The sequence below is a fragment of the Typopeltis vanoorti genome, chromosome 2 (genome assembly GCF_054136105.1).
Source record: "Typopeltis vanoorti isolate ZY-2024b chromosome 2, IOZ_Tvanoo_1.0, whole genome shotgun sequence".
In the NCBI taxonomy this organism is placed as follows: domain Eukaryota; kingdom Metazoa; phylum Arthropoda; class Arachnida; order Uropygi; family Thelyphonidae; genus Typopeltis; species Typopeltis vanoorti.
Genome location: NC_143550.1, coordinates 136794880 through 136808687, shown reverse-complemented (window position 1 = coordinate 136808687; position 13808 = coordinate 136794880). Strand labels below are relative to the sequence as shown.

General features: G+C 34.6%; 1 protein-coding gene across 3 annotated transcripts in view; it reads left to right on the top strand.

Moving 5' to 3' along the window:
* The window catches only part of LOC150109453 (uncharacterized), a 710474-nt gene that overhangs the window by 323418 nt on the left and 373248 nt on the right, over positions 1 to 13808 (top strand). For all 3 annotated transcript variants that reach the window (XM_090413228.1, XM_090413221.1, XM_090413233.1), the window contains exons 6-7: positions 2744 to 2796; positions 9964 to 10073. In XM_090413228.1, coding sequence (XP_090269354.1) covers positions 2744 to 2796; positions 9964 to 10073 — 163 coding nt within the window. The remainder of the gene's footprint in view (positions 1 to 2743; positions 2797 to 9963; positions 10074 to 13808) is intronic.

The window sequence follows — 13808 nt, the reverse complement described above, 5'->3', positions numbered from 1 at the left end:
ATGCTTCAGATGTTACAAAATCTCAATGTAGATATGGTCATGGAATTGGATGGGATATTGACTCCATGTGTTATTAGAGTGTGTGCAACAGAATTGTCACTAAGGAGATAGGTAACTAACTATAGACAGATCATATAGGATGAGATAAGATAGATAGTTCTGTCTATCTCATCCTATCTCAGGAAAGGATAAGATAGACAAAACTAGGGATCATTCCTGGAAATTGAGTTAGATGTGATTAGTGAGGGTGTGTGTGGACTAGATTTTTTGCTTGGAGAGTGGTGAATGAGTAGAATGAATTGCTAGATGCATTTGCAAGTGCCCAACATGAATGAGTTTTAGGAATGGTATTGTAGGTACCATGTGAATATTGGTTAGTGTAGGTCTCTTTTTTCTTTTGCAGTACTCTTAGCTCTCCATTTCAAAACTTGAAACTTGCACATATCCCTTTCCCAAGCACCAATTTTACCTTCCTTGTGATTCTTTCATCTCATTTCTATTTTATCTGAATTGGATTATAAGATACTTTATTTAAAAAAAAAAAAAAAAAAAATTAAGGACACCATTTGGTTGCCTGTGGATAACATTTTTAATGGTTATCTCACTTGCAGAAGTATATAATACTTGTCAAGAAATTATATTGTTTTAATTCTTTACCCAAGCATAAGCAACAAGGTTTGCATGTGAAGTATCTTAGTAATAAAGTGAAAAAACTTTCTACAACTATCTTTGATCCAGAGTAGTTTAATAATATGGTGATACACCATTTTACTACTTGTATTTAAAATTACTTCTCCATTGATTTAACCTTAATATCTTCCTGGGTCTAGCTTTCACTAATGAGACTTCTATAAAGGTCAAAAAACAGATTTGCTAATGACTCCTCCCATAATGTTTTTGCATTGGATAATGAGGCAGTTGATATGAATCCAGTAGCCTTTATGTACAAGTAGATAAGTCATGAAGCTTATGTTCAACTTGTTTGCTTACACTTGAATAAAGGATTAAAACAAGAATATAATTCTTGTCTGGTATAATATATTTTGTAACCAAGCAAAAAAGGTTTTTACACCTGCAAATGATTGTAAATATTTAGCACTTTACTACTATAGGTAGACTGAAGATTAGGTAATTTGGATGCCCTGCTCTAAACATGGTACTTTATTAAGCTACTTCTGGCTTCCAAAAAAGTAGGGCCAAGTGATTTCATACTTGGCTACTATTTTTATCTATAACTTGAACATTCACGCCACAGTGGGATTTGAATCCACATGTTGGTAAGTGGAGTATGTTCATGTGGTTATATGAAGGCTGCTAAATAATTTACAGTGTCATTTCTTTTTTCATTCAGTATTTGACCTGTCGAGCTCTACTAATTCATCTTCTTCTTATTATTCCTTCCCTCCTCTTTTACCTTGCGGCATCAAGAATTTTTCTACATTTAACTATGCCATATTAAGGATACGGTGGTTAGCCCTATGCCTTCTGGTGTATCCTATGTATATAGATGCATGTGTTCACGGGCCAGTTTGCCTGTTCTGGGGGGATGAAAAACCGAATTTCCAGGTGAAAATTCTTGTGTAGAGGCTTAAGTGCTGTGTGAGGACATTATGTTGGAGGTTTAATGGATTTTTTACAACACTCAAATAGAATTAAATTAGAATTTAATACTTCCTATATTTTGTCCTAGTCACTAGGACATCTACAGGGATTACAAAAACAATTAATGTAACATTCACACAAAAACTTACAATACTAAGCCCAACCACATGGGTGACACTAAAGTCCTATCTAGGTGGAGCGCCCTCTAAGGGCGATCGTAGGTGGCCTGGAATGTAAGGTGGGCCCTCTGGTGATGAGTGTTTCCCAAATCTTTGGAAGCTTAATGCAACCGTATTTATTTAGATTTGGTTGGTTTTTGAGAGCTGCTGCTGCTTCTAAGAAAAGTCTCTCTTTCTTGAATTTGCTGTGGTGGAGCATGGTGGTTTTCTTCCATGATACTCTGTGGGTGGTGTCCAACACATGGTCAGCCAAGCCTGAATGGCCATAGTTGTGTTTAACGATGTACGACTTGTGTTCCTCCAGGCGGATGGATGCTGATCTGCCTGTCTGTCCAAAGTATGCAAGCTTACAGGAACAGGGTACTTTGTAAACTCCAGGCAGAGAGAGAGGAGGGAGCTGATCTTTCGTAGACCGGATAAGGGTAGCAAGTTTGCGGTAGGGCTTGTATGCTGTGTGTAGGTTATACTTTTTTAGTATCTTGGCTATTTTTTCCGTTACGGATGTAGGGTATGGTGATGGCATTTTTAAAATCTTGTTGACGAGAGGGACGGGGAATGGGGGAGGAATTGATTATTTTTTTGATGCTGTGTTCGCTGTAGCCATTGGAGAGGAAAGTTCTGTGTATGTGGTTAAGCTCAGTAGTGAGGGCAGTTCCACTGGAACAAAGATTGTGGACAATTCCAGGTGAAAAAAAACCCCTACCTCCATATGATACCGGCTAACTCACCTTAAGTCTCTTTTGACTAAAGGTGAGTCACATCACCCAGATCTATCTGACCAAAGGACTTCGTCTATACTTACTGAGCTACGGAGCTTCTCTACTAATTCATAAATATAATTAATTTGTAATTTACATATGTTATTTACAAAGCAGTATGTTATTCTGTTTTGTGCTTTGATTGATCTGATATTTTGATATATTTTGATTTTATGTACCATAATTTTTTTTTTTTTTTTACAGATTACGGCTAATGGCTAATGCATCATTAGGTGAAGTCAGTCCACCAAAAGGAGGTATAAACTTTAAATTTTATTTAACCCTCCCTCCCACACACACATGTGCCATATTTTCTCATTTCATTTTTATAATATTTATACAGTGTAAGTTTTACTATTTAGTTCTGTATAATTGAATGTATTAATTATTGATATTATCCCAACTGCATGAATTACTTTTTATTTGTGAAATCTGCAGTTTAAATTTATTTCACAGTCTATTCAAGAATTTGCGAATCCCATCCACAAAATGCTGTAAACCTATAGTACATTAGTATCATGCATGAAGTTATAGGTTAGATAATCTGTAAATCCTACTCTAAAGTCTAGACATGAAGTTTTTTTAAGAGACTTCAGGCCCCAATAATTGGACATTGAAATTCATTTACCATCTGAAGACATTTGCGTATATCCATGCCTAGATGAGATTTGAACCCAGAGCCTTGTAGTTGGAGAAAGGTAAATTATCTACTCAGCCAACCAGACTTGCATATAGACAACTCCCATGATTAATTTTGATAGTTTGTAATGTATATCTAAATTTATTACATTTTAGAAGTCTTCACTATGCCAATGTCTCCATTTAATTGATGAGATCATTTGCAGTATATGTTTTCTTCTTGGAAAAATTCAATTCCATGGAGGAATTTTTACATAGTATTTTATAACAAATACTCATCTGGTCTTGAGTACAGAATTGCAAACTTTTGTGAATATTTTCATGGTTTCTAAGTCTGTATATTTTAGTTATTAATAATTTAGTTTATAGTTTATTTTTCTAATAGGAATTTAACAAGTAAGTGGATTCTGATTTATTTCGGATTTCAGAAATGGTATCTTATTTCGTATGCATTATTTCATATGATTTTTGTGTGAAATACATAAATATACATATAATTTAAGACTTAGAAAATGTGTTGTTGAAAGCTTACTGCTAATTTTTGTGAAGTGTAAAACACTTGACTGATGGTTGTAGAAATGACAGGATATTGTAACCTTCGATTAGAAATGATTGGAGTTCAGTTCTCATGTCAACAGGAATCTTTATGGACTTTTTTTAGTTGATCTGTTAGCCAATCTCACAGGGAGGCATCCTGCATATAGGTTCAATGAAAAAACATGCATAAGGCAAAAAAATACTATTAGTGGGCAGTAGCTAGTGTGGTGTGGTGTGGATGATGGATTTAATAATGTGAAGGTAGGTTGTGAGTAATGTGCCTTCCACCTCAGCTTCCTTCAATTCTAACTGCTGACTTACAACTGAAATATAGGCAGTATTGCTCCATTGTGCCATTTGATGCTATATAATTACGGTGGTATCAACAATAGAGTAACTAACTATATAACTGATAATATTTAAAATTAAGAGCCTGATTTCCTAGTTCATTCTCTAACTTAAAAACTTAGTTTGCAGCTCACTGTGCTTCCTTTTCTTGGGTTTATCAAGAAAAGGAAGAAAGTAATGGCTCCATATTCCAGGCATGGAATATGGAGCCATTACTATTCTCCCTTTATGGTAACAATATTGGGATTAAATGGCAGTGATTTTGACAATTTACCAAGTAGACGGTACTATACATAGATAATGAATTCACTGTATGCCTGCTTTTTGTAATAAAATTGTTTTTCTGAGCCTTGCACATTGGATAAACTACCTTCATAGTTTGCTCTCCTGCTCACTACTATGATCACATGATTTTGTGGTGATTATTAAATAATACAAAAGTTACTTCTCAGTTGATTTCTTAGGAAATACAACATTCAGCAGAAGAAATATGTGATATTTAGGAGATGAATGACTTCAGAATGTAAAGAAAATGGGAAAGATTGCTAAAACAATTTATGAAGTAAAGTTATGAGATTACTCAAATTTTGGTGTATGTACTGATGATAATTGTGCTCAAAGTTATTTGAGAGCAGTTATAAAACTATTTATCTAATTTATTACATTTAACAATTCAGAAGTATTGCTGAGATTTGAGTTTTTCTGTCTTATTAACCATGCTACCGGCAAAGACGTCTATAGACGTCAAGTTTATAATGGATGCGAAGTGCATATTAAAATTATAATATCATTGATATTACGTTGAGATATATGATGGATACGAAGAGTATGATGATGCATATTTGATCCATAATGGCCGGTGAGGTGGTTAATGCCTCTAGAACAAAAGTTCATTCCTCCCATTTCCTGAAAGATGACACTAGTGCATCAATTCTGTAGTTTCTCTATCAGAGAAGATGCTAAGAGGAGAATTGAGATGTTGAAGCGTGATGAACAAAGTAATGACAACACAACATTAATGAGGTTGATGATATTATGGTAGATAAAGGTTTATGCATTTAATTTTGTCATCATTTCATGCTCTATACACTTAAAAGGTATATATTATAGTCTAATCCACATAAATGATGAATAACAATGGAAGTAGGGTGCATCTAATTTTTTGCATCAAACCATCTTCCTTGACTTCCTTTAATTCTAACTGCTGACTTACAACTGAAATATAGGCAATGTATTGCTCCATATAATGTCATTTTACACTATATAATCATAGTGCTTTGAACAGCTTTTCTCTTGCGCTTTGTCATATGCCTTTTTCGAGATCTGCAAAACTTAAAAATATTCCCTTCCTCTTAAATTAATGGTCTTATTTTAGTGCTTAGGCTTAGTACGCTAATATCAGCCATTAACTTATCTTCAAATCATTTATGAAGAGTACTTTGACATATTCGTCTTCTAATATCCAACATAATAGGAATTGGATAAGTACCAGATTGACATAATAGGAGTGACTGAAACAAAAAAAAAAAAAAAAAAAAAAAAAAGAAAAAAACTGGTGAGATCTTTTTGAGCAATGAATACAGAATGTTATATTCAGGCAATGACAATCAAGGAAAAGAAGGAGTAGCCATAGTATTCAATACTAAATATGAAGCTAATCTTCATGAATGGCAGTTCATATCAAGTAGAGTGATGTGGGAAAATATCAAAATGGAGAACTGGAAAATGAAATTTGTTTGTGAATATGGTCCCACAGAAGGTTCTACTAAGGTAGAAGTGGAGGAATTTTTTGAGGCTTTAGAGAAAGCAACTGACACAATGAAAAAGTAAAAGTTGGTCCTCGTTGGAGATCTAAACAGCAGAGTAGAAAATGATTGTCAATCATACAAAAATATTTTGGGAAAATTTGGAGAAAAGAGCAAAGCTAATAATAATGGCAAATACCTGTTGGATTTCTGCTCAGGACATGGACTGGTTATTACTGACACAATGTTTCAACATAAAAATGTGAATAAATTAACATGGAGAGAAGAGGCAAAGAATAAGAAACGTCTCATTGACTATATATATTGTTGATGATGATGTTTTTTCCCTTGTGCAGGACACCAGAGTGTACAGAGGATATTTGAAATTGAAAGTGATCATCATTTAGTCTTGAGCAGGATAAAACTGAATTTCATATTGCAAAGAAGAACATGTAAGAACAAGTTTTAAAACAAATAAACGTCGAGCAACTCTCAGATGTGAACTTTGGACTAAAATACACAAACATTATTCAAGAAAAATGAAAGAGTTTGAGAACAGGAACCAAATCTTGGAGATTCAGTGGCAAGCCCTGAAGAAAACATTGATTGATTCAGCCAGAGAGAGGCATGTATGAGGTTGTCTACAAGGATAAAAAAATCAGAACTCCATGGTGGACACATGGTAGTTGAGAAGGATTGTGTAAGGAAAGCCTGGTGAAGAACAAGCTTAATTCAACAATATAGAGGCTCTCAGGATCATTTTCACTTTACAACAAATAGTTGAGAAATCATGGGAATATAACAAAGATCCGTATTTAAGTTTTGTAGATCTGGAAAAGGCATATGACAAGTTGCCAAGAGAGAAGCTATTCAAAACGCTACAGTTGTATGGTTGATATATTGGGACATTATATCAAGCAATACTTGGTCTTTATTTGAATTGTAAGTCTGCAGTTAGCGAAGGAAGTACAGGAAGATGCTTTAGTGTTAAATCTGGTGTCAGACAAGGATGTACATTATCCCCTCTCTTATTCATTATCTCTATATGGATCGTGTTATGAAGGAAAGTGGTATTAAACCTGATATTAAAATTGGAGATGTTAATGTCAGCTCTTTGCTTTACTCGGACGATGTTATACTTCTAAATAAATCCACTAGAAGTCTGCAAGATTCCCTGACTAAATTGAATAACTGTTGTAATAGATATGGTATGAAGTCAGCAATAACAAGACAATGAAAATAGGCAGAAGCCTTGAAAATATCAATTGCATTGTGATTGGAGAAAATATAGAACAAGTAAAACATTTCAGCTACTTAGGCATGATTTTAATGAAGATAGTAAATTAAATATGGAAATAGACAACAGAATCAACAAAGCTCATATGGTAGGAAGTCAACTGGATAAATTTATATGGAATAAGAGAGTAATTAGTCAAAACACTAAATTAGCTGTATACAAGACAGTATTCAAATCAATTTTAACTTACAGATGTGAGAGCTGGGTTAGAAATAAAACACTTGACCAAAGACTAGAGACTGCAGATATGAGAGTCTTGAGAAAGATAAGGGATCTGAACAGATGGCATCTGTGGCAATATCATATTAAAAATATTAGGATTAAAAAATTATATAAAATATCATATTAAGGATATTAGGAAAGAACTTGACATTGTTAGCATCCAGGTATGTGTTAACAGAACTAATCTCAGGTGTTATGGTCACTTAAACAGAATGGGAGAAGAAAGATTAGCAAAACAAGTGTTCTTTGATAGGTTGGCAGGAAAAATACCCAGAGGAAGACCAAGATATAGGTGGATTGATTCAGTAAAAAGTGCCTTAGAAGACAGAAATATAAGATCTGATAATGTTGGAGTCTTGACAAGGTAGAAGATTGATTTGGAGGAAAATTGTAGCTAGGAAAGTTAGTATTGATATAAGTTTCATGTGGTACTATCATATCCTGTATATCCCCTTGAGGGTACATGTCAGGAATTTGATGATGATATCCAACATAATTTCTTATGTGTAACATTTAAATTGATTAAAGTGTCCAGTTTTAAAGAATGGCTACCTTTCAGTATACCAGGTCAGGAGTTTTGAAAGTCATTAAGAGTTAGATTTTTTTTGTCATAATGTTACCTACCACACCCAAAAATTTCTATAAACAGTATTCTAGGACAATGGTGTCTAGTATTAGTCAGCTCATGGCTTGACAAGTTAAAAAAAACTAAGTTTGACTCAGCAATTGGGAACTGTTGCTCTAGGACCAAAAATTAGGACAGTTTATATAACTGAGATAGTCCAGCAACCATGCATTAGAAGCCACATGTATGATAGTGGTTACAAAAGAAAATATATTAGTTTTACTAAAACCCAAATAGCAAGACATTATTTGCTTTAAAGGAGTCATCACCATTCTATACCTCCAGAGCCTTATTTAAAAACTTTTTAGCAATAAATTCAACCAGCACACTACCTCTGAACTTTTCCCACCCAGGTATGTGTTAGCATAACTAATTCTGCTTTTGATTGATTAATGGAGAGTGAGAATTTAATTTCTTAACTCCTTCTCTAGTCCCTCGTTAGATGCATCCAGGAGTATATCAAATATCCTGCACATGCTAGTTGCTGTATTTTGGTAAAATTAGTGATGATAAGATGGGAATAACATTTAAAAAAAATCTTCAGCTCAAGAAGACGTTAGCAGTGTGACCACCTTATGTTTTTGGATCTCTAGTATATTACTAAGATTGATTTTGAAGTTACATTTCATCCTCTTAAGAGAAGAATGTAACTTCACTTTTTTCACTTCTGGTTTTTTGAAGGATTAACTGAGGAAGTTTATCCTTGGTGTTTTTGTTTTTTAGATACTTGCACTTTAGCTAGCCTGGGAGATTTACAGCTCTTGCAAGGATAGCAGAATGATGTTAAATGCTATAAACTGAAACAGTATGAGCTTATGGAACATGTTATCTTCTTTACACAGACATATACATGCGTACACACACACACACACACACTTTGCTACAAAAATACTGAAATCTTACATAATAGCAGATTCTTCATGGAAAGACTCCTTGCTGGAAACCATATTACCTAACGTTAATTATCTGCATTATCTTTATGTGTGTAACTTTCACTAAACATTGCTGTGACTTCAGTTACAATTAGAGTGTCTAGTCTACTGCAAGTTGATTATCTATGTTGTTTATTGCTCTATCATTTATGCATATCTTATTGTTCCATTTTTAAATGATATTGCAGATACTTGACATGCTGAACAATTACTCTTTGAATAAATTTAGATTTTTTGTTTACCTAAGTAATCTGTATTTAATTTTTTTATTACAATGCCAGCTTATGTCTCAGTTAAAAGAAAAAAACATAATATGGACTCAATCTTAATTGCTTTGGTCATAATTTAAACCAGCAGCTCAACTGATTGGAAAGATCATATAAAAGAATTTGTTTCAAAACTTTCCTAAAGTTAGTAAAGGAAACCCTGCCTATATCTAGGGGTTACCTGCAGTTGGCAAACATAGCAGACTATGGTGATAAGATTAGGTTAGATTAAGATTAACTATTTTACTAATCTTAGTAAAAGTTAGATTTAGGAAATGCAGATTATTTGATTATAACAGGTAATTATTTTTATTAATAATAATAATAATAATAATAATACTATTCTTCTTCTTCTTCACTACGCGTTATTCCCGCTTCTTATGCAAGGTCCGCGTGTTACTTAGATGCGACTACTTGTTAGTACTACTCCCAACTGACCTGCTGCCTAGTCTGCTGCTGGGGGATATATTTTTGGATGTAGAAGTGTATGTTCACAGGTGTATGTTTTTTTCATCCCACAAGCTGGCCGGTTTGCCTGCTTGTGGGATGAAAAACGCCAGATAAACTGGCGGAAAAAACCCTACTGCCCATGCCCAAGACTGGCTAACTTGGGGAAGTCAAGGATGGATATTTTAAATTATGGATCTGGTAATGACAACAGCACACAGGATATAAATTAATGACTAGACTTTGAATAGAAAGTTAGTAGGTATTGTTGTATATCAGGACATTTCTTTTAGCAGTTGTGTTAGTTATTTGATATAGTGGTTAACTGATATCTGATATATTTTTGTTTCCTTCCCTTTTTTAAAGATAACTTTGTAAGAAAAAATAGTATGCGCTTAAGAGGTCAAGCATTGAATTCATCAGATGGTGATGGTCATCATTCCCCTCTCTCTTTCACAGATAATGAAAGAAGTCAGGTAATGGTTTGTATAGTTGGGAAATGTATAATAATCAGTAATATTAATCATATAAATGAATATTGATGTAAATATTTATTATTGATTCTGAAGCAAAGATTCTTACTGTGGGTATATCAAAGAGGAACATCAGATGTGAGGATGTAGCAAAGATTAGTAATTTCTTTTGATGTGAGAAAGAATGCTAAGTTAGTAAAATAAGATTAGGAGGAGAGAAGAAAAAAGGAAGCTTTTATAAAAGAAAATAACAGTGACAGAAAGTTTATTTGATCTTTTGCTTTTTTTAATCAATGAAGCACATTTTAATAGTTGAGACTGGGTTACATCACAAACAGCTTATTTTTTTCCCATTTTTGAATGATCCTTTACTCATAGTATGATTCAATTTTTTTTCTTTTTTTGAGGAGTTTCAAAAAAAACTGTGCATGTAAATGCTTATTAATAATTCTGATTCAGAAACAATTCTTATTTGAAAAAAGAAAACAAAAAAAAAGATATCCAGATTCACTCATGAACCTTCACCATGTATAGTCCACTTACATGCATAATGCACTAATATGATTTCTCTTCCTATGAGAGATGTTACCAAAATTTCAAGAGCATATAAAAAGTATTGCACAAATGTTACCAAAATAAATTTGTTTCTATGTGCAGGGCTTGACAAATTATGCGGAACTACACACCATGTAAAAAATGTACTTGTCTAAGGATTTCTCCCCTGTCCCCATTTTTTAATGATTTACTAGAAGTTAAATGGAGACATGCATTAGACATAATATAATTTTTAAATAACAGCTCCATGTAAGAGAAAACTAAATATAATTTATTATTCCTATATATTTTGCTCAATATGTCATGAGCTTCTTTCAGGGAGAAGGCAGAAGAACTGGTAAAAACATTTAAATTCTGAAATACAAGAATGAGTCATACAGCATGCATCTAACATCACATGTCTCACTCGCAGCTGTGCAGTAGGAGGAAACACTATTAGAATTCAGAGATGTGGGAATAGATGTATAATTAATTAATTAAAAAAATTCTAAACAATTAACAGCAATTACTTTCTAAAACTTAGAGATTGGCATACAGTCTGTCCAATTAAGATTAGATACAATTTCTTCTTCTGAGACTCTTGTATTAGAATTAAATAAAATACAACTTACTCTATTACTTAATGGATACAGTCAGACCTTGATACAGAAAATATTTGATAATTATCATTCCTCTTCCAGATTGCAATCTGATCTTAAAAGGATCAGCATACCTTACCTTAAAGGAACATTCGAACAAATAGCAAGGGCCCTTCACAGGTATAATTTCTGTATACCATCCTCAAACCAGCCCAGACATTGTCATTTTTTTTTTACCACACCAGTGATCAAAGATAGATATATTATCACCTCTGTCTTTGCCTGGTGTTTATTAAATAAATACCTTGTTCTTGTCATCTTTGCTACTTTGGACAGACTGGCTGTTCTGCTTCAGATTTTTGGAATCTGAAGGTGCAAATCTTGCTTCTCATGCAGTCGACACTAGCCATAGACCTCACTGGAACTCCACCAAGATGCTACACTACAGTAGGTTCAAATTTGATTGTGTATTTTTTGAAATGTGTGAAGCCTTATGTGACCATCCTAATCTTAATTGGACTGACTGTATGCCTATCTTTAAATTTTGGGAGGTGACGCTGTTAATTGTTCATAATTTTTAAAATTAATTAATTATACATCTATTCCCAGGTCTCTGAATCCTAATAGTGTTTCCTCCTACTGCACAGCTGCAAGTGAGACACTTGATATTATATGCATACTGTGTGACTTGTTCTTGTATTCAGAATTTAAATGTTATTACCAGTTCTTCTGCCTTCTTCCTGAAAGAATCTCACAACATTTTGAGTGAAATATATAGGAGTAGTAAATTATATTTAGTTTTCTCTTACATGTGTGAAGCCATTATTTAAAAATTATATTAGTTTATAATTCATTCATTCATTTTGTATGGTGATTCAACAGCCGTGAGCCTCTTTTACGGGGAGATATGGCACTACCTCAATTCCCCCCCCCCCCATTTTTATCTGCGCTCAGGACCGGCATAGCTGACAATTCAGACCTATGGCTGTAGGGATTGTCTTAAGTATTTGTGTCTGTATCCATGTGTGTGTGTGTGTGTGTGTGTGTGTGTGTGTTCACAGGGCCGGTTGGTCTGCTTGCTGGATGAAAAACCCAGATAAACTTGGGGGGGGGGGGAACCCTGCTGTCCTCTCCCAAGACCGGCTAACTTGGCTACAGCTGAGGAAGATCCTTAAGCTCCTCACGTCATCGTCGACAGGAATCGAACCTAGGGCATTCCTTCCCCACGCATATGGTTCCGAAGCGCATAGCCACTAAGCTAACTGCATGGACAGTTTATTCACCTATGTTAACTTTACTCTCACATCCAGATGGTACCATAGCCACTGCATCCAAAGACAAGATCAACCTACTGTCTTTACTCTTCCCTACAAATTCCTGTTGATAACCAGAATAAAGTGCCCTCCCACCTTACCAAGAACCACTCACTTCATGTCACCCAGTTGTCTTCTGCCAGAAATAAATCTAAAGAATTCTTAATCACCTGAACACAAACAAGGCATCTGCTCCTGATGGCATCCCACCTGTTGTGTTAAAAACTTGTGTCCCAGAACTAACAACTATTCTGTATTGCCTCTTCAATCTATCCTATTCGACTGGCATCTGGAAAGTGGCCCACATCCAGCTCATTCCAAAGAAAGGGGATAAAATGTCAGCCAACAACCTACCACTACCTATGTCAGGTGACATAGGTAGTAGTCACGATAGGCAGTACAGAGCATGATAACAAGTCTTGCTCTGCAAAGAAAGCCAAATGGATCAATTCTCAGGGAGATCATCCAGCCTGCTCTTTCATGCATGTTAGAAATGGAAGGATGAGAAAAAAATACAGAAGAATTAAACAGAACAAAATATATCAAGATGCAAAAAAGTAAGTTCACAACTCTCAATGTTGCCATTTGATAAGAATCCACTTGTCAAAAAAATTATGGCAAGAGCATCACTTAAAGACACCCCCCCCCCCCACTGCATATATACAGAAAAAATGAATACTTTAGTAGCCACTGAAAGTAAATTAGACTTTCCAGATGATCTCACACATCTGATGTATTGAATATTTTTCTAAAGAAAGAGATGGACACTGGCTGTCCACACTTCTCAAAATCAGTTGATAAATATAAACCGGAACCTCTTGGATATAGGACAAGTCTGCAAAGCCAAAACAGTAGAAGGTTTCACCAGCATATCAATGATGTTAAGATTTTGCTACAGAAACACAAGCCTTTCTGTTTGCAGAGGACCCTACCTCAGGACATAACTGGAGATGGTCCTGCTCATGGTGGAGTAGCTATCTTAGTGGGCAATTATACTCCTTTTCATCATGTTCAGCTCAATGCTGCTCTGGAAACAGTAGTGATTCACCTCTCCATAGGATTTCTTATTACAGCATGTCCCATTCATTTACCACCAGGTTGAGTTATGCCGCACCCCATACTTCTCATGGGTGGCTATAATGGACACAACACGAATGCACAAGGTTCTATCATTGAGCAAATGCCCAACATTCATGACCTCTCCCTTCTTAATAATGAAGTGAATATCTTCTTCCGTATGCCTACCTGCTTGTATTCTGCAATTAATCTTACAATCTGACCTCTGCCATTTT